The sequence below is a fragment of the Pipistrellus hanaki genome (genome assembly GCF_964339955.1).
Source record: "Pipistrellus hanaki genome assembly, chromosome: 1".
NCBI lineage: Eukaryota > Metazoa > Chordata > Mammalia > Chiroptera > Vespertilionidae > Pipistrellus > Pipistrellus hanaki.
The window spans coordinates 209,349,852-209,368,912 of record NC_140503.1 but is presented as its reverse complement, the minus strand read 5'-3'; the positions used below and the strand labels follow the sequence as shown (position 1 = coordinate 209,368,912).

General features: G+C 66.4%; 2 protein-coding genes across 3 annotated transcripts; both read right to left on the bottom strand.

Annotated features, from left to right (window-relative positions):
* Window positions 1-123: 123 nt before the first annotated feature.
* MFSD10 (major facilitator superfamily domain containing 10) lies at window positions 124-4,037 on the bottom strand. Of its 2 annotated transcripts, none has more exons than XM_084863802.1 (13): window positions 3,902-4,037; window positions 3,248-3,484; window positions 3,068-3,164; window positions 2,713-2,816; window positions 2,366-2,524; window positions 2,126-2,287; window positions 1,697-1,805; window positions 1,504-1,615; window positions 1,249-1,381; window positions 1,070-1,160; window positions 906-953; window positions 735-824; window positions 124-528 (listed from the first exon to the last, which is right to left on the bottom strand). In XM_084863802.1, exons 2-13 carry the CDS (start codon window positions 3,419-3,421, stop codon window positions 413-415), a joined length of 1,395 nt encoding a protein of 464 aa, XP_084719928.1. In that variant the 5' UTR covers window positions 3,422-3,484; window positions 3,902-4,037; the 3' UTR covers window positions 124-412. The 2 variants fall into 2 exon arrangements, with proteins under 2 accessions (XP_084719928.1, XP_084719929.1); XM_084863803.1 differs by having other exon boundaries at window positions 1,249-1,357; window positions 3,902-4,036.
* A 1,674-nt stretch (window positions 4,038-5,711) lies between these two features.
* NOP14 (NOP14 nucleolar protein) lies at window positions 5,712-18,865 on the bottom strand. The gene is made up of 18 exons (XM_084905618.1): window positions 18,546-18,865; window positions 16,122-16,256; window positions 15,562-15,703; window positions 14,866-15,005; window positions 14,417-14,548; window positions 13,595-13,717; window positions 13,195-13,326; window positions 12,681-12,957; window positions 11,807-11,937; window positions 11,388-11,473; window positions 10,599-10,734; window positions 9,023-9,124; window positions 8,537-8,690; window positions 8,168-8,327; window positions 7,405-7,549; window positions 6,222-6,340; window positions 5,947-6,102; window positions 5,712-5,827 (listed from the first exon to the last, which is right to left on the bottom strand). Exons 1-18 carry the CDS (start codon window positions 18,738-18,740, stop codon window positions 5,728-5,730), a joined length of 2,565 nt encoding a protein of 854 aa, XP_084761744.1. The 5' UTR covers window positions 18,741-18,865; the 3' UTR covers window positions 5,712-5,727.
* Window positions 18,866-19,061: the final 196 nt, after the last annotated feature.

The following is a 19,061-nucleotide window of genomic DNA, read 5'->3' as shown; positions in this document are numbered from 1 at the left end:
AGTGCTGACCTCTGGGAGGGCCCTGCGCCTGGCTCCACCCCCCATGTGCAGGGGGGAACAGTGTGTGGTCAGTGGAGCTGGGTGTGGTGGCGGCCGAGGGACGCTGTGTACTGAAGGAGGCACTTGGTATAAAACAGCTGCTTTATTTTGTCATCCAGACACGCCTGGCTGACAGCCTGTTCTCCAGAGTGAAAAACAAGCAAACCGGAAGCCTGGAAAGATCTGGAGTCCGGGACCCTGCTGTGTGCACCAGGCAGGGCCTCCCGTCCAGTGGGAGGAAGGCTGTGAGCGCCTCCTGGGCTGCAGGCCCTGGACTCCCTGTCTGGGCCCAGGAGGAAGGAGGGTGGGCCTGGCCTGGCCTCTGACTCTGACTTCCTGCCTCAGCTCCTCCGGCCTGGCTGGGCGGGCTCTGCTACTCGGCCTTGAGTGACTGTGCTGGGGGCCGCAGGGGCCGCAGGAGGAGGAAGGGGAGCAGGAAGAGCCCTGAGCACGCGGTGAAGCAGGTCGGAGCCCCGATCAGCCAGTACACTGGAGGGAGAGAGCCAAGCAATGACGTGGGCCGGCCGCACCCTCTCCCCCCCCAACCCCCCAAGTGGGAGGACTGAGCTACGGGGTTAAGTGGCCAGAACAAAGGAGGCAGGAGCCAGCTAGGCAGCTGAGGGAGGCCCCCGCCAAGACCCAGCAGCCCCCGAGGCCTGGCTCCCCAGGGCACATCACGTGCCCCACAGCCTCACCTGAGGCGGCCACCATGGGCCCCAACGCCCTGGCCAGGGCACCCAGACTCCGCAGCGTGCCCATGACTGTGCCCTTCTGCCCAGGCGAGCCTGTAGGGGAGAAGGAGGGGCCCTGAGGTGCCTGCTGGCTTCTTCCCACCCCAGTGGCCTTGGTTGGGAAGGGCCTCTCACCATAGCCGGCAACCACGGAGGACAGGCAGGGCACCACGACTGCAGCAGCTGACGGGACATGAGGGAGCAGCGTCACCCCAGGAGAGATGGCTCTGACCTGGAGGGGTCTGTGGCCACCAGCCCCCTGCGCCCCCCACCCCCCAGGCCCTGGCAGGCCCACTCACCGAAGGAGTAGAGCAGCAGCCCCAGGCCCAGCACAGGCAGCGACCGCCCCCAGCCGATGAGAAGGAAGGCGGGGACCAGCAGCAGGATGGCCTGCAGCGGGACAGTGGACCTCAGGCCCCACTCCTGCCGCGTCCAGCGGAGCTCAGGAGACACCTCCCCCTCCAGGGGAGCCCCATACCCGTTTCACAGCTGCAATTTCCCCGCCGGGGCTAATCCGCCGGGCGTAGGTGCCCTGGATGGTGGCCATGGTGAGGCCGATGAAGAAAAACATCTTCCCCTGCTGCATGCTGGGAGGGCGGAGCCTTAGCGCCCTGCTCTGCCAAGCGGAGCCAGAGGACCCACTGACAACCCTCCCACCCGGTTCCTAGGCTGGGCCCGGGGCTGGGGAGAGGCAGGGCGTGCTGGTGGGGTCCCGTAGGGCCCGCACTCCCACCTGCTGAACTGGAAGCACTGGTGCGTGAGGAAGCTCAGCGTGTACTCCAGGCCGGAGAACAGGAAGAGGTAGAGGAAGTAGACCAGGCCCAGGCGGCGCAGGTGGCTGAGCCCTGGGGGCAGCGGGCGAGGGCATGAGGGTCCACCGCCAACAGCAGCCTGTGGAGCCCCCGCTCCGAGGGGCCGCTCCTTACTGTCTCCAGTGGGCGGGTCCTGGCCGCGGGCCACCGCGGAGAAGTGCAGCAGCGCCACGGGGCTGAGCAGGTCGGCAGCAGCTCGGAAGCCCAGGGTAAGGGAGGGAGCCTGGAGGGGGCAGAACTGGAGAGGCTGCTGGCCGTCTGGGGGCATCCCTAGGCAGAGCGGCCGGGGAGGGGCATGACCGGCAGCCTGGTCTCCATGCCACCCTCCACCCCATCTGCCAGGCCTTAGAGGCAGGGGCTGGGAAGCACAGGGACCCCAGGAGGCAGTGTCCCCAAGAGCCTCTGGACACCAGGAGAGGACTGTCCAGCCTCCCCTGGCACCCAGGATTGGCTCCCCTGGCACCAGGGACTGGCTCCCTGCAGGCCCTGGGAACTGAAGCCCCAGGGCCGGGACCTGTTGGTAGTTTCTGGGTTCCTCCGTACCCGCTTCTCTGGGGGCAGGGTCTCCGGCAGGAAGCAGAAGAGAAACAGGAGGTCGGAGACGGCGAAGAGCAGGGCGAGCCAGGGTGCCAGCTGCAGCGGGAGGCAGGCGCCCAGCAGGGGGCCCAGCGTGAAGCCCAGCGAGAAGGCCACTCCGATGACTGCCTGGGGAGAAGCCACCGAGTCCGGAGGGAGGCCAGGCCCCAGCCCCTCCTGGCCCTCCACCCCAGCACGTGCACCCACCATGCCTCTGTTGCGGGCGGGCGGAGAGCCCAGGTCAGCCACGATAGCTGTGGAGAGGCTGACGTTCCCCTTGCTGATGCCGCCAATCACCCTGGAGGCCAGGAAGGCGGCGAAGCTCTCCGAAGAGGCCCACACGGCGTACGAGGTGACCAGACCTGCCTGTCGGAGCAGGAGCCAAGGGGATGTGCGGTCACCTCAGGCCAGGAGAGGCTGACTGGGGCCCATAGCACCCCTGGGTCCCTACCCTGCTCTGCAGCACCCAAGGGCTTGTGTCCCCAGTGTCCCCAGAGCCTGGCTTAGACACAGAAGTGCTGGCCCCTCAGGTACCACCCCAGAGGCACCCGTACCAGCGACAGCAGCATCACCGGGCGCCTCCCCAGGCAGTCGGAGACGGCCCCCGTGAGCGGTGTCCAGAGGAACTGCAGGGCTGAGAAGACGGAGCCAATGAGACCTGCAGGAGACAGAGTCAGGGTCACACACCTCCGTCTCCGTCCCCAAGGGCCTGCTCACCTGGCCCAGCACTCCGGGGCCATGGGCCTCAGCCACGGTGTCTATGATGGAGTGGACACTGAGGGGGAGCAGATGGTGCGGGAGGAAGGGGGTGTGGAGGAGGGAGGACCTGGCTGATGGGAGCCGGGGAGGGAAGACAGAGGGGCCAGGAAGATAGGACCAGGGGCTCCAGCCTGGGGCTCAGGGCCGCACCTCCGAACAGGACGCTGTTGTATCTCTTCTCTGCAGGCATCCCGATGGCTGCAGCAAACCAGTCCACCCCTCGCTGCCAGGAGCCATAGAGAGGGTCCTGGGGGACAGGGAGCATGAGAGCCGGGGAGTGGGCACCCACCGTGGGTCAGGCATCGGGTGGAGGGGTGAGGAGTGGCTCACATGGGCACGGCTGTGGCTCTCCAGCAGCCCGGGCAGCAGGGGCAGCAGCAGAGTGAAGGCCAGGAGGTCCAGCAGGAGGCCCAGGAAGACCACAGTGACCACGCGGGTCTCGGACGCCGGCTGCTGGCGGATGGGTGGGCGCGGGGTGCAGCTCCCACCAGCTCCGGAGTCCATGATGAGGGCGCTCCGATCCCGTGGGGAGGGAGATGTGGCGGTCTGTTACCACAGCCCCGACACCTACCCTACCAAGGGGGAAACTGAGTCCTCCTGCCCCTGCCAGGCTCCCAACACCCTAGTGAGCACCCTAAAGGGTGTGCCTGCCCACCCTCCTGGGGCCCCCATCACCGCAGACTGGGCCCCTCGGTGCGCCTCCCCTGGGGCAGCGGAGGTTGCGCAAGGAAACCGCAGCCACCGAGGCCAACCGTCCCAAGGGCCGGGGGTGGAGGCATCGCGGCCACGGGCGGCACCGCTCCCACGCAGCCGCCCCCGCGTCCTCGTGTGGAGCGGGAAGGGAAACTGAGGCCGGAGGAGGGCGGGACCTCTGAGGCCCGGGCGGACGCGGGGAGGGTCCCTGCGCCCAGAGGGAGAACACAGCCCCCGCCCGCCCCGCCCCGTCCGGGCTCGCCTCCCCGGACTCCGGGACCCCGCCCGCACCTGCCACGGCCGCGACGGGATGAACAGACGGACCAAAGGCCGCTGGACCGAGGGATGCGGAAAGGACCGCCAGGCACGCCGCTGGGGCGGGGCGGGTCGCAGCCCCGCCCACCAGCCCGCCCCGGAAGTGACGTACAGACGCCCTTCTCCTTCCGGGCGGCGCGGTCTGTGCGGCTGTCAGTCTCTGCCTGCGAGTGGCCGCTGCCCGCCGCCCGCCGCCCGGCTGCCTGCGGTCGGTCCGGGCGCTCGGCTGCGGGCGGCGACCACTGACCCCGCCGACTCCGGCCGCTGGGCCTCCCCGCAGGGCGCACGCTGGTCGCGGCCCGGACCCTTGCCCGGCGCTTGCTGACGGCTGGCGGGGCTGGTCCATCCGCCCCTCCCTCTGCCCGAGGGGCAACCCGCCCTCCCGAGGGCCTGGGCTGCGGGTCCTCCGCCGGCGGGGCCGTGGGGCGTCCCGCTTCGGGGCCTGAGACGAGCCGTCACCTTGGGCAGCGCCGGGCTTGGGCGGACATCGCGGCGCGTGTGCACGGCCCGTGGGTGTGACCACACAGGCTCGGCGGGACCGTTCCTTCTGCATCGGGTGCTGAGTCTGAAGCCCCGGCGCCGGCAGGTGAGGACGAAGGGACGGAGGTCAGGCCGCAGCGACCAGTGACGCCCACGGGCCCCAGGGGGCGGCGGGGGCGGGAGCGGTGCCCTCGCGGGGGCGCAAGCACTCGGCCCCGGGGCAGCCGGGGCAGCCCGAGCAGCTCTGGACACGCGCCTCGCACGCCCCCGTGTGGCCAACCCCAACCGTAAACAAGTGGGAGGGGATTCTAGGACCTGAAGTTCTTCCAGGCCAACAGGTGCTGCAGCCCCACCGTGCCATCAACCACACCCCCTTTATACTAACCCTGGTGCACTGGGGCGGGTCCTCACCTGGGCCTGCCCCCCCCACCCCCCGCCCTGGAAGTCCGAGTGGACGTCCTTGGCGCATTGCCGGGTGGCCAGTGCACCACAGCCACTGGCTGTCCCATCGTGCAGTTAGTTTGCATATTATCCTTTATTGTATAGGATAGCCAAATCAGGAAAATAGCAGTTTCACTTACTCCTCATGTGCAGCCGTTCCACCTGTAACAGATGGAAACCCACTAGCTCTTCCCCCAGACTGCCCGTCCCCCGAGGTGTCTTTGGCCGAGCTCCCGGCTGAGCCCTGCTCCCTTTTGTAGCCTGACATTCACCAGGGACAGGTCACTGCCTCAGCACCCTCCCATCAGAGGGCGGCGGAGCTCGTGTTCCTATGGAAACGCTGAGAACAGCCCTCCCGGCCCCTCAGGTGCTCTCACTCCTGGCCAAGCCCGTGGGGCCAGCCAGCAGCACCGCAGTCTGCGTTCTCAGGAAGCTCCTGGTAGTGAGGGGGCGAGAACGCTGCTCTTTGTTTAACTTGCAGGTCTGTGACCTTAACCATAAACTCCATGTCTTCCAACCCACCCAGCCCTAACCTTCAGCTCCAGGGGTCAGTGCGGCGTCCCAGCGCTCAGCGCTCAGCGCCAGGCAGACTAACCTCGGGACTGCCGGTTGAGGGGGTTTTCTTTCTTCTCTGATTTCTAGACTGTTCGAAGACTTATTTACTTTGAAAATATAGTTTATAATGTGAAACAACACTGCATTCTATTCACAAAGGCAAAAACGACAGCCAGATAAAAACGACCGCCAGTCCCCTCAGCCCAGACTGACTGACAGGCTGGTCTGAACCCGATGGACCCATGTAGTTCACAGCACGGGCTCTCAGAGCGCGTTCAGGAGACGCTGAAACGGGAACAGAAGTCCAGGAGACAGGACACCACCATTTATTTTTTGAACTTTTTCCTCTTCAGAGCCTTCCACTCGCCCTCCTGCTCGGCCAGGCTGTTGAAAAGCTGCTTCACCCTGCGCTTCCTCTCGGCGTCCCTGAGAGGAGAGGCCGGGTTAGCCCTGGAGGACAGGGCGCAGGGCGCGCAGGGAGGCAGCCGCCGGCTCCCCGCCCACGGCCCACGGCCCACGGCCCACAGCCCATGGGGCGGCCTCACCGTTCCATGATCTCCGAGAGCTGCATCCGGGCCAGGAACTGGTTGTCCTTGCGGATCTCCCGCACCGCGCCCTTGAACTCCCGCCGGTGCTTGTGGATCAGCCTCTTCCGCTCCTGCTCCTCCTTCGTGCTGCCCTGCTTCCTCCCAAACTCCAGCCTAGAGCAGAGCCGGAGTCAGGCCCAGGACTGCAGGTGGGCCCGCACCCACACCTGACCCCTGGGGGTAGGGTGCCATTTTGGGCTCCACGGAGGGCCCTGTGGAGGGGCTGCACTCACACTTTGACCAGCCGGGGGGTGAACAGCTTCAGGGGCACAGGCTTGCTCCTCTCGCAGACCAGGGGCTGGTAGCGCCTCTCCTGGGCCTCCATGTCGGCCAGGGCGCTCCGACACAGCTCCTGCCAGGAAACGTGCTGCCGGCCCAGGTGCCTCTCCAGCTCCTCTGGGAGGCTGTGCAGCCTCAGAGGCGGAGGGAGGGGCCTGCCCACCCCGCCCAGGCCTGCCCTCCTCCCTGAGGAACGGGGTGAGCAATCATACGAGACACAGAAATCGCCTGGCCTGGCCCTGCCGAGGCACCAGGGTGAGCTATGAAGTGTCTGACAGACAGAGCAGGTGGTTCTAAGCTGATGCCGTGTGGCCCGGGAATGATGGCCATGTGCCCTTAGCAGGAGAAGGCTCCACCTGTGCTCACAGGCGGGAGGCCCTGCCGGAAGCGGCACCTTGCTGGTGGGGGCGGGGCTCTGCCAGGCAGCCTGTGCTGCCAGCCCCGAGCCAGGACGGTTCTTTCCCAGGGAGTACGCAGCAGGACCGGGCTTTGTGATCTGAGGCCACATTCTTTCCAACAGGAGCACCTGCGTCCTGGCCTTCCAGGAGCTGACCGAGCTCCAACGAGCTCTCAGAAGCCAGCCTGCTGCCGTGCGTTCCTGCCTCCCCCACGCAGTGGTCCCGGAAGGCAGGCTTCCTGCTCCGCAGGCACAGCCCTGGCCGCCTGGAGGTCCCTTCTGAGGACCACGCGCAGGTACGAGTGCAGTGCTCCCGAGCCCCCTCACCCCCCATCCGCAGGGCAGAGCCAGGGCGTGCTTCAACTAAGGGACGAGCCACCCCAGCAGCCTCCTGCAGGGGACAGGGTGTCCTCTCAGGCCACCTCCTGGGGCAGATGCCACAGCACGTGCTGGGGTGGCCGTGCTGCAGAACGCAGTCCCCAAGGAGGCGGCTGGCACGTGGCCGGGAGTGCCGGGCACCTGGCCCGGTGGGCAGTGGGGAGGTGATGTGACAGTTCTCGGCTTACACCCGTCAGCCTCGGGCAGCAGCAGCTCTTTCTCGGGGTCCCCAGCACTGACTTAGCTCCTCATTCACAAACATGGTGAGTGCCCTTGATTTGCAGGGTGCAGCCAAGGACCAAAGTGCCGCTGACAGGCCCGTCCCGGGAAGGCTGAGCCGGGCCTCGCCCTGGGAGCCTCACCTGCAGCTCAGGGGGGTGGCCGCCGGCCAGGTGCTGCGCCAGGAGGGCTCGGAGCGGCCGCATGAGGTCGTGGAAGGCGGGCAGTGCGCCGTACAGGCACACACAGCGCCTCACCAGGGCCAGGCACACGGCCAGGCAGGACAGCCTGCGGGCGACAGCAACTTCAGGGCGACAGGCAACGGCCAATACTCAACGCTGAACCCCGCGGGCCGCGGCCAACCAGGTTCCCCAGCCGCGGCGGCGCGGGGAGCGCAGGCCGGGGAGGCGGCGGCCCGGGAGCGGCCCCGGGTGGGTGAAGCACTGCCCGCAGGCCGAGCAGCGCGTTCTGACAGCAATGCCGCGGGAGGCTTTGCCGGGAGCAGTGCCATCAGGTCTCGGACGGACAGGTGGCCGCAGGCTGAGGAAAGTGCGCAGCCTCTCCCCCAGGGAAACGTGCTAAGCCCAGCCCCGTGGCACCGCCTCCCGCCTGCTGGGTGGCCCCCGCGACTGCGGGTGCTGGGCCCCTGGCTGCGGCGGGAACCAGCCTGGGCCCCCGCCTGGGCTGCTGTGCAGACAGCCGCAGGCCGGGAGGTTAGTTTTCCCCCTGCTGCTCCCGCACGGCAATCGTTAGGGAATAAACGAACTGGTTTTTGCAAGCCTTGTGCCCTGTGCTTTGTAAGGTCAATGGTTAGACCTAACAGCTTCTCCACACAAGATCCCGGCACCACGGAGATGCCGTGGGCAGCTGAGGTGTGGGCCCTGGGTGGCGCCGGACCGCACGTACCGGGTGTGGTTGGCCTCCGTCTCGGTCTGGGTGGGCCGGGCGCTCGCCCAGCGGAGGGACAGGCTCGCCCTCTGCCACGTGGCCGCGTCCCCCTCGTCAGACACCACGAGCAGCTCCGAGTGCTTCCCCCGAGGCCTGAAAGGGGGCACCAGCGTGTAGCCTGGATTCCAAGGGGACAGGACAGGGCCTGAGGGTCAGGGCTCACTCTCCACCACCCCCACCCCATGCCCAGCAGAGGGTGTTCCTCTGGGCGATGGGCGGGCGGCTTCAGATGTCTCTTCTGCCCGCTCTTCCATGTCCCACATGGCCGGGAGGATGAATCCTTTCAGCTTTAGTCCCAGCACAAGGCCTGCCCGAGCCCCAGCGCACCTGGGCCCAGCTGGTTGGGAGCTGCCATGTACAGGACGCCCAGGAGGAAGTTGACCAGCTCGGGGATGAACCTCTGCGACAGGGACACGTAGTCCAGGAACACGCAGCACACGAACAGGCCCTTCACCGCGTCCGCGAGGGACAGCACAGGGCACTGCAGAGGGACAGCCCAGCGCCGGTCAGGACGCGGTCTGGACGCCGACCACCTGCTCCCCAGCTGAGGGCGAGTCCGCGTGAGCCCGGCCCAGACCCGGCCCGGAAAAAGGAAGTTTGGACATGTTAAGCCAAAAGGGGCCCAGGACCCTATCAGACCTGGGAAGGGGTTTTCTGGGTCAGCCCACTCCCGCCGGGGCGGCTGAAGCAGGTACTGGGGAGCGGGCATTTCTGACCGCGGCTCCAACGCCTCCCCACGGGCCCTTTCGGGGAGCTGCTGCCCCGCCGGACCGCGTGTCCCTGGGCCCCTCGCCCGGCTCTGGCAGGACGTACCTTGGTGAGCAGCTGGCTCAGGCACACCAGCGCGGGCGTCACCACGGGGTGCCAGAGGTCAGAGGTTGGAAACAGCAGCCCAGCAATTTTCAAATAAACGAGCTGCAAGGAAAGCGGACCCACAAAGGTTAACCATCGAGGACGTTTCGAGTCCCGCCCAGACACGGGGCAGGAGCAGAACGTCTGGCCCCGGTCAGAGCGGAGGCGCCCCTGGGCCCCCGTGCTGCGGGCTCGGGGCCAGGGCAGGGCCCCCACGGCGGCTGTCACCCCGCTCCCGGGCTCCTCTGGAACGTGGCGGCTGGAGGGCCCAGGAGGAGGCTGCCCTGTCCCAGCCGGCCGTCCTGAGCATCGAGCCCACGGCTGGGCAGAGGTCACGCTGACCGCACCCACTGCCTTTTAGGCCCCAAGGCTCAGGGCAGCAGCCCCAGGCTCTCGGCGCCCTGCCCGGAGGGAAGCAGCCTTCCTGGGCCAGCCTCACACACCCGGGGACGGACCACAAGCCGAGTCCACCTCTCAGGACCGGCAGCGTCCCCCGGCACAGCCGAGGAGACCGAGGGCGGCAGGCCGTTCCCTAAACGCTCTCCTGGGCTCCGCCGTCCCCAGCTGAGTCCCGGCCCTCGGCTCGTCGGGGCACAAGGCTCTGACCACAGCCCGCCCTCTCGGCAGTGTTTCCTGGCAGCTCCCGGTCTGCCCTGGCATCAGCATTGGTGACTGACAGGCGCAGGGGGACTGCAAACGTGTCCGAGCAGGTGGGGCGCCGGGTGGGCACCCCTGGCAGCCAAGTCCGGGGAGGGGGAGCCTTACCGCCTCCTGCATGCTCCCAAGAAGCACGTTTTGTCTTAGGCGACAAGCGGGGCCTCTCAGCGGCCACGGGGCAGGCACCGCTCCAGCACCCGCCATGGGCACCCCTTCCCGACAGGAGGCCAGGCCCGCAGCTCGCACGAAGGGGCGGGCGGAAGACCAGGCAGCCTGCTAGGCCTGCTACTGGCCCCCAATACTCCGCTAGAAAGAGGCTCCGAGGGGGCAGACGGGGTCTCCCTGGCCAGGGCTCCAGGAACCACCAGAGCGGCCGTGAGAAATGGAAACTGGGTGAGGCTCACAGAACGAAGTCACCAGCAGCGCCACGGGCACGGGCTCAGACCCTCCTGGGGAGCCTGTGAGAGCCACCAATGATGAGCCACAGGTCCTGTGTTTAAGTTTCTGCTGCCCGTGGCTCAGCCCTTCCAGCACAGAGTCCAGAGAACGGAGTAACTGAGTGAGACTCACTACCACTGACAGCCGCCACAGCTTCCCAAACTGTCGTGTCCCGAGTGGCACAGACACGGAGCGACGCCAGCCCTCGGCGTGGTCTCCCTGAAAGCCGTTCCTTCCTGCCTTAAGCCTCTGCCGTGAAGACTGAATGTGCCCGTTCACACACGCTCTCTGACGAACACGTGTCAGGTCACCGTCACCGGCCGGACCGTCCAGGCCCCCGAGGGGACGGCCTGCAGAGCCCCGCGGGCTGGTGGCTGTGGGAGCCGGACAGACGGGGCTCTTGGCAGCAGCAGGCCCGGCCTGGGGCCCGAGCCCCGCTTACCACGTCCAGCCCCGGGAACGCGGCCCGGCCCTTGGCCTCGATCACCCCTTCCATCTCGTGCATGGCGTCTCGGAGCACAAACCGCACGGACTCGCTCGCGGCTTCAGGAAACATCTGGCAGAGGTTGTACAGCGGCCTGTTGGTCAGAAACACAGGTCGGTGCAGGCTCCGGCGGGAAGGCGGACCTCCTCCCGGGCCCCGCCGGTGCGTCACTGTGGGCGGGGGCTGGAGCCAGAGGCGGGGGACCCACCCCTCGGACGGCGGCCTGGCTGCGGGGGGAGCCACGTGCCTCCTGTGATCAGCTCCGTAACCGCCCTCTGACCACGCTGTTTGCAGGGGGAGCACGTCCCACGTGCCCGCCTGGCTGACCGGCTCTGGGGCTTCCCCACAAACTGCGACCCCTCACCTGACCTGACATGGCAGAGGCCGCTGACCACGCTCTCACTGAGCTCCCACGTGGGAGACCCCACGCCTGCCCCAGCCACCGCAGGGCCAGGTGGACAAGAGGGACATGCTTCTAACCAGAGCCCAGGTCACAGGAGCCTGCCCATACCACGTGCTCCAGACACCACCACCCCAGCAGAGTGATGGGTCGCTGGAGAACCAAAGCGAGTCAGCCATTCAGTGCCGGGAACAGACCTCCCCGTCACTCTGCGCTGCGGACACGCCCGGCTCTGGGGCCCGAGCACCTGTGTCCTGTTTACCAGCCGGTTGACCTATGACCCCCATGCACTACGGCTCTAACCAGGACCAAGCTGGTCAGCCCGCCCACGCCACCGTTCTACTCACACAACCAGCCTGTCAATCACTCTGAGGTCTGGGGGGTCCTCTGCAGCCAGTTCTCCGACGTATTCCAGGAGGAAGCCGAACAGTTTCTGGGGGTGGGGAGGGGAGCAGCTGAGTGCTGACCCCGAATGGACCGGGGCAGACAGCACTGCCCCTCTGGCTGGTGGAGGCAGCAGGCACCCCGCACCTTCCTCAGAGGGAGGAGGCGCGTCACCGACTTCCCCGAGGGGCTGGCCGGGCTGCTCACAGGAGGCCATCTCTCGGGACAGGAGGGCCCCGGTGGGGCCTCCTCCAGGCCCGCCGCGGGCTCCAGCCCCGCCCCCAACCCGGCAGCAGCCACAGGGCCAGGCGCACCCGGTGACGCAGCCCGGGGACGGCCCGGTGCGCCCAGCACTGACCCCACCGCCCCGTCGCCAGCGTACCTCTAACTTTGCCTTGTTGCCCACGGCGAGGCTGGGGTGGTGGCACTTCTGGATCCTCTCCACCACCAGCAGCTGCTCCTCCACGGACCTCCCCGTCAGCAAAGCCCTGAGGTCCTCGGAAGACTCGGGAGCTGCCGAACACACACTGGCACTCACCGTCCAGCAGGAGAACGGCCAGACGCAGACCCGAACCACATAGTGGCACTGCTTCTCGCTGTGCGAGACAACGTGCCTTCTCCATGGAAACACGTCCTTCACTGCAGGCTGTACCGTCGCACCCCGTGTCCGGGGAGGGGGGAGGCAGCCGGGCTGAGAACAGGCTCGTGAGGAGTTTCCTCCATACCCGGCGCCGTGAGCCCAGCCGACAGAGGGTGGAAGGGCCACGTGAGCGTAGCTGCGGCTCCTACCTGTCAGAGCCACTGCCATGGAGCCAGCCTCACGGCGAGCCCACGTCCCTGGAAATGACCTGCAGCCACAGGACAAGGCAGGACTGCTGACCAGAGCGGGCTCCTCTGTGTGCTGGAGGGACACTGGCCTGTCTGATGGGGCTCGGGCCCCTCCCAGGTGCCCTGGTCCCAGGCCCGCCCTGCTCTCCTCAGCCGCCTGACCACCACACAGGCTGACACTTAACCGCACCAAGACGCTTCTCCAGACGGTGTGCCTGCCGCATCCTGTCTGTGGCCACATGACAGGCCCCAGGGAGCCAGGCCCGGGCCAGGCCCCAGCCACGCCCGAGAGGCAGGACTCGCTCGCCCGCTGGCCACGGCTGAGCCAGAGCACGTTCGCCCGCTCCCACCCCCACTGCAGCCTCAGCGAGGCGAAGGATCGCCAGGCTGGACTTGGCCCCGAGACCTGGGGAACCGACAGGGCGTACCTGCGAACGTGTATGGCAGCTCTGTCCTGGCAGTGTCCCGAGCTTCCCGACCGCGGCCCGCTTCCCTGCCCCCGGGCGGCTGCCGCGGCGCCTGCTCTGGCTGCTCACGCTCCTCCGCGCTCTCCTCTCCGCATTCCAGGTCCGAGTGGCTGTCGGAGCCGCCGCTGTCCTCTGCCTCCTCCTCCTCCTCCCCCTCCTCCTCCTCCTCCTCCTCCTCCGAGTTCCCACCGTCACTGGCTTCTCCGCTTTGCTCTTCCTGGACGTTCATCTTTCCGTCCTGGGAACAGGACACGGAACCCACAGGCGTGAGGACCCGGACAGCGATCAGAGCACTTGTTAGCAACCGAGCAGAAGCAAGAGGAGACGGAGAGAGGGTCTGCCCAGCTGCGGCGCCTGGCCCACGTGGACGCGCAGCGCAGAGCCGCAGGGACGCGGGCAGATTTAGTTCCCGCCCGAGACGGACACAGGGTGTGAGAGGCCACGCGCCTGCGCGCTGAGGGGGGGCAGCCCGGACCTGGTAGGAGAGCAGACGCCGGTCGTCCTTGTCCAGCACGAACCCGTCGTTTAGGTCGTCCGCAGACACGTGCGCGGGCGCCTTGCCGTCCTGGTCCTCGCCCGTCCCCAGCATCCTCCGCGCCCGCTCCGCCTGCGCCGAGAGGTCACGGGTGGGGCTGGTGGGGGCCAGCAGGGGTGTTACCTGAACTTCTTACTTTCATAACCAGAGGGAAAGATTTACTAAAAAAAGGTATTTGTAGTAAAATACACTTAAATTCCAACGAGACAAAAGGTCCACGGGTTCCAGGAGCGGCTCACGCCCCTCAGCGAGGCGGGAAGGCCGGCGGGAAGGCCACGGCAGCCCCCACAGGCCACGCCCACGGCCGGGCCCAGGCCACGCCCCGCCCCCGCGCCCGCACCTCCAGGCGCCGGAGCCGCTCCTGCTCCTCCTTGGCCAGCTCCTCTTCCGTCTTCATCCTCTCCGACGGCTGCGCCTTCATCTCGAAGCCCAGCTCCCGCACCGCCCTGTCGTAGGCGTCAGGCTGCGGAGAGGAAGGGCACCGTTGTCTCCCTTTCGGAAGAGCCGGTGCCGGCCACTCCCAGCACCCGTCCAGGCTGAGGCTGCCCTCAGAGGAAGCTGTGCTCAGCTCCCAGGACGCGCCCGGTCCCGCAGGACTCTGCTCCCGCCCCTGCTGCTGCAGAACTGAGCCCTGCTGGAGCTCAGCTGAGGGAACAGCAGCAAGGTGGCTCAGAGGCCGCTGCCTGGCGACTGGGCGGAAGCCTGGCTGTTTCACAGAAACCAGCCCCATAAACACAGGTGGCCTTTTAAAAACATATTATATTGATTTCAGAGAGAGAGAGAGAGGGAGATAGAAACATCAATGATGGGAGAGAATCATTTATCGGCTGCCTCCTGCACGCCCCCTACTGGGGATTGAGTCTGCAACCTGGGCATGTGCCCTTGACCAGGAATCGAACCTGGGACCTTTTAGTCCGCAGGTGGATGCTCTAACCATTGAGACAAACCAGCTAGGGCAGACATGCGGCTTAATCAACAACTTAGATTAAATTAATTAACTTTTAATAAGTATTGGAGTAATTTTTAGTCCATTTCTACCCTGACGTGGAATATCAGGTAACCTGACAAACTTCAACAGAAACGGGACCAGGACACCTGCGCCCCCTTTTCTGCGGAGAAAGAGCAGGTCTGAGCCGTCGCTGGGCGTGCCCCGCCTGCCCACCTGGGGTTTCTCCTGGGCTCTGCTCTGGGCCTGGGGCGGCCGGCGGGCCAGGAGGCCCTGGATCTCCCTCCAGTCACGGTCCAGCTTCTCTGTGAGCTCCAGGGCGTCTTCCCGCTGGGCCTGCCTCTCCCGCTGGAAGAAGAGCAGAGGCACAGCATTACCGCGGCTCCCGCCGGCCCTCGGCACTGAGCCAACCCACGGGCTGGCAGGACAAGGGCCACGGCGATAAGCACGGTTTGCTGCCGTGAGCTACTCGCTGTTGGCAAACGCCGTGGTGTCTGCAAAGCCTGCCACAGTCCCCAGCACTGGAACCAGCCCAACAAAGCCCGCCCAACCCCCCCGCAGTGAGCCCCTGCGGCCGGCGCTCAGTGACACCAGAGCCCAAGCAGGGCCAGCGAGCCCGCGGGAACCAGGGCCCAGCGGCGACGGAGCCCTCCCAGGCTGGGCACCTTCTCCTGCTTGGACTTGGCGATGAGCTCCTCAATCAGCTCTTTGCGGGACCTGGGCCTCTCCGCCTCCGGGCCCGGCTGCTGGGCGGTCCTCTTGTGGGGCTGCTCTCCGCCCCCGAAATGGGCCGCCGTCAGCTCAGCTGCACAGAACAGAAGCAGAGGGTGAGCCCGCCCGTCGCCTCAGAGTCACACCCAGGCTCACGCTGGCCCTCTGAGCGCCCGGCTATAGTGAAGGAGGCTGATGTTCAATTAGGAAGGCGCTGCCCTGGCTGTGTGCTCTGGACAGAGCGTCAGCCTGGGACTGAAGGGTACCGGGTTCGATTCCACTGAAGGGCATGTTGCAGGGTTGCAGGCTCGATCCCTAGCCCCGGTTGGGGTTCATGCCGGAGGCAGCCAATCCGTGTTTCTCTCACATCGATGTTCCTCTCTGCCCCCCTCCCTTCCACTCTCTGAAAATCAGTGGAAAATACCCTCGGGGAAGGATGAATAACAAAGTCAGGGTGCTGGCGCCTTCTCAGCCACAGAAGCTGTCTTGACCTGCACTGCCAGGCACCTTCTGAAGGTTCTGGAGCTCACACATGAGACCCTGTCATGTGTGGGGTTTCTCAGAGCTTTATGATCGGTGACACTGGAACCCAGCCCTCTGCCAGGCGGCCAGACCGGGGTGAGCAAACACTGTCCCTGCCCTGCCCTCACCGGACAGCGTTCCTCGCTCCTCAGGGTCGCTGTCACTGTCGACAATGTCGTTCAGCTTCTCGATGTCTGCCAGAGACTGGCCGTAGTGCGTCAACTCCTCGTCTTCGTTTAGGTTGTAGATGTTCCTCTTTTCATGGTGCCGCTGACAGGAGAGGGAAGTTTCCTAAACCCCAATCCACTGAACAGGGGACCCCCTCATCCCTGCTGCTGTGTGACTGACAGGGCAGCCTCGGCGGCTTTCAGACCGTCTGCGTCATTGGAGCAGCGTTCAATTCACGCAGACCCCGGGCTGGCCAGTCAGCGGGCCAGGCACGTCCCGCGGGCCTCGCCCACCGGGAAGGACCCCCGGCCACTCGCTGTCCACCCACCCGAGCTGGAGCCAGCACTTCAGTGAGAACTCGAGGACACAGCCCCGCCGAGCCGCTGGCTGCCGTATGGATCCACCAGCGATGCCTGCGGCAGGCCCTTCCCTCTGGCCTCGCCAGCCTGGGCCCAGGACTCCAGACCCGCCCTCGGCACCAGCGGGCAAGTGCCCACAGGAGACCCCGCCGCCTCCGCACCTGCTGCTCCAGAGCGAACCTCCGCGTCATCTTCTCCTCGGCGCTGAGGCTGCTGTTGTACTCCCCGAAGCGCTTGTCGACGAACACGTTGGCCTTGTCCCTCTCCTTGTACTCCTTCAGCAGCGTCTGGGTGCGCTGGGACAGAGCACTCCGCTGGGCGCCGCACCCCTGGGAGCGCTCCCCGGGGACACCCGGCCGCTCTCCTGCCCGGAAGGTGACCCTGCGCTGGCCATGCTGCCGGCTGGAAACGGGCTGCTGCTCGAGGGAGGCCGTGGCCTCCTCGGACCAAGGGGACCCTGAGGCTTCAGGAGCAGCGGAGCCGAGCACTCAGAGGTCAGTCAGGCTCAGAAGCCGGAGGAGCGGAGGCCCCCGCTGAGCGGAAGGGAAATTCCCAACCAGGAGCCCACAGGAAGCCTCGGGTCAAGTCTGACCTTGACAGTGAGGGCACAGACCGTGGCAGCACGTTTCCTCCTCGCTTGTTACAGACACACGTTTATTTGTACAAAGTCAATCCTGTTACTTGCATGTCCATACTCTGCCTGCCTGCCGGTTTACCTGTAACCTCAACCCAACACCTGCAGCACTTCTGTGGCCACGCACTGACGCGGGCACGAGCCTAGGATGCACAGCCTGGAGTGTGGGCACCAGGTCCCATCAGCTCCACTGCCAGCCGGGGCTGAGGAGCCAGGCCCTGCCCGGCCCCACCTGCGAGAGGGAGCCAGGGTGGTCCTGACTCAGGCTGCCAAGCCCTAGAAGCAGCGGGCCGTGCAGGGGAGGCTGTGAGTGGTAAGCACTGCGTCTGCGCTGGGTCCCAGCTACAGGACTCCTTGTCGGGACAGCCCATTCACTCCCAGGGACCGTCACACAAGCCTGCCTTGCCGGCCACTGCCCTCTGCATTTAACCCAACTGGACAGCCTGCCCTGCCAGACATGCTCCGGGACGTTCCCCCACATGGGCAGCCATGGTGAGCCCCCAAGCACAAGGTTCTGGCTCCTTCTAATACCTAAGTTTGTCTTGTGGGCGAAGCCCTGGGGGATTCGGAGGAAGCAGCTGAGTGCCCTCCAGGCCAGCTGTCCCCGGCAGAGGGAGGACCTGCTAGTGGTGTGAGCACCTCCTGGAATCTGGGGGGGAAGGAGGGGGGTTTGGGACAGGTCAGAGTGGTGGCTTGGGCACCTCTGGGAGATCTGGGGGATAAAACAGGTCTTTTTGGACAACCTAAGTTGCAAAAGGCAAAACAAGGACAACAGGCCAGGTCCAGATGGTGAAGGCGCCTGTGGGCGGCGAGCTGAGACGGTCAGAGAGCTGGCATTTAAGGACCCCGCTGTGCCCGGTGCACATCCACCCGCCCTCACAGCCGCCCCGAGGCTGTCAGGGTCCCACCTCAGAAATAAGGAATCGGAGGCACAAGCGAACACAAACGTGTTTGTGTCGGAGCCCACACGCTCCGGCCCCCCACGCCTGCCGGGTGAGCCCTGGGGCCGGGGACCCCATGGGAAGTCTTGCCTGCTGTTCCCACACCGGATTCCGATAGGAGACCCACTGGCCGCACACGGGGACAGAAGACAGACGTGTGCCCCTGGAGGCCAAGGCCGTCTTTACTCATCTGACTTCCCAGCAGCCAGGACAGACTTCATGGAAGTGCTCCGTGGAGCATCAAGGCTTCACAGACAGGGAACTGGGTGCAAGCCCCGCCCCTGGCCGCTGTACAGGTGAGGAAACTCATTGTCCTCCTGGGCCTTTTCCGCCAGCCTGCTGATGTGTCTTCCTCAGCGGCCAGACTACTGCTCAACAGGCCAGCGGCCCCAGAAACCACAGGGCGCCCCGGGCCGTGAAAGGTGCAGCACACTCCGGGCGGCACGTCCCACGGCAGGCCTGTCCCCTCCCCGGCAAGGGACGAGCGGTGTGCTTCCAGGGAGCGGGAGCATCAAGCACCCACTGCGCATCCTGTGGGAGCCCCTGGCCTGTGAGGACAAGGCCGCGGTCCCTAAGCCAGGAGAGCCACAGTCTGGCAGATGCCAGCAGCAGAGCAGCATGGAAAAGGGGTCACACCAGGGGAAGGTCAGGCCAGCCCACGCACACGCAGAGGCACGAAGAGGAACGCGGTCCAACTGATGGAGGACAAGTACACGGACGCCGTCCAGCTGTGCCCGCGCTGTCCCCAGGACGTCAATGCACACAGCTGGACCTTCCCAGCTACCCAGGATGTAGGTATTGCTATGATCTCCATTTTACAGACGAGGAAACCGAGGCACAGAGAAATAGCATACCACGGGCAAGCCAGAGTGGCTCCAGCACGGGCAGGGAAGAGCAGGGAAAGCCGCGCTGGGGAGCGTGGTGGTCCCCGAGCGGGGTCCCGCGGCCAGGCGGGGAGTGAGGGGTCGCTGGCAGGAAACGGCCACCCGAGGGGGTGGCACCGCCCTTACCTTCTGGATGGCCCGCGCGCGCGACACCCCGGGCTGCCCCACGTCGTGGCGCGTCTTCCTGCCCAGAACCTGAAACTTCTGCCTGTTGACTTTCACTTCGAACGGGTTGGGGTTGGGCCTGGCCCGGCCGCCCCGCGCTCCTGCCGGGGCTCCGGGGGCCTTGGGGCGCGCCCCGGTCGCCCTGGCCTTCCCCATGGCCAACTCTCGCCGCACCCCTAGGCGCTCGACTCCGCACGGCCTGCGAGACCCGGAGGAGCGAGCCCACGGCCTAGCGCAGCCGGCGGAGAGCGGATCCCTTCCGGAGACACGTGCCGGGACAGGGAGCCGCCCCCGCCCTGGTGTCGCGATAACTGAGCCGAGCACTGAGAGACACCTCGGGCTCAGACTACTCGCCAGTAGGCGGACTACAACTCCCAGGAGGCCACGCTCTTCCGGCGCTCCGCTTCCGCTCTGCGCGGGGACTTCTGGGAGCCGTAGTGCCCCGCGGGGCGCCGCAGCCGCCTCAGGTTGGGGCGA